General features: G+C 37.1%; 1 protein-coding gene across 1 annotated transcript in view; it reads left to right on the top strand.

Moving 5' to 3' along the window:
- The first annotated feature begins 498 nt into the window (after positions 1-498).
- Positions 499-790, top strand: part of LOC119594840 (SHC SH2 domain-binding protein 1-like) — a 79,152-nt gene continuing 78,860 nt past the window's right edge. Inside the window, exon 1 of the mRNA XM_037943927.1 lies at positions 499-505. Coding sequence (XP_037799855.1) covers positions 499-505 — 7 coding nt within the window. The remainder of the gene's footprint in view (positions 506-790) is intronic.

Here is a 790-nt window from a genome sequence, read left to right as displayed (position 1 = left end):
GCGTATATCTTATATATATTATTGTCAGTGGGTTTTCCCTTGTAATGAATAATGTTGATATGGCAGAGAAAACCCTCTTCCCTGCTGTAATAAGCAAGTTTGACTGGTCATGCATATATACTTGTGGAGATAATTTAAAACACAGAGTTTGCTATGGCTTAACTCTATGTATGAGGAGGATCCACATGGCCTACAGAGGGTGTTTTCATTACAGATATAAAACTTCGCATTATATGGCATATAAAAGGAAACACTCTTACATGGAACTTAACACATAAATTTCAGCTTAATTAGGTATATGGTTTCGTAGGCACATGAAACCATCTTGAATTATTCAACATATAGAAAACATATTGAAATGAAAAGCATTCCATACCTCGACTCTATTGTGAAATCACATCTGTGACCATCTCTCTCGCCGTTTCTTTTTACTTGTCTTTCTACTTCCATGTACACCTATATAGCTGAGACCTTCAAACTGAAAGATTCATTGCGATCATGAAAAGTGATAGAGGGCAGGTTTTTTAGTGATGGTGAGATAGAAAAAAGGAATCTAGTGGCCTTTGGAAGCCTTAACATTTGATTTTTATACATTATGCAAAGTTTGTGTCGTTTTGAATGGGATCACTGTCCCTTTGTCTGTTCTCTCTGTTGGGTGTTGTGGAGGTACTTGGCGTTTTCATGTACTCAAAGGGTGCCAGTGGTTTATTTGACTGAGTGAACTCTCTTGCCCTGTAATGACTTCTTGGTCCTTTGCGAATGTGGAACCATTATTGGTGTAAAAAGAAAC

Source organism: Penaeus monodon, chromosome 34, assembly GCF_015228065.2.
Source record: "Penaeus monodon isolate SGIC_2016 chromosome 34, NSTDA_Pmon_1, whole genome shotgun sequence".
NCBI lineage: Eukaryota > Metazoa > Arthropoda > Malacostraca > Decapoda > Penaeidae > Penaeus > Penaeus monodon.
This window is presented reverse-complemented; position numbering and strand designations above follow the sequence as displayed.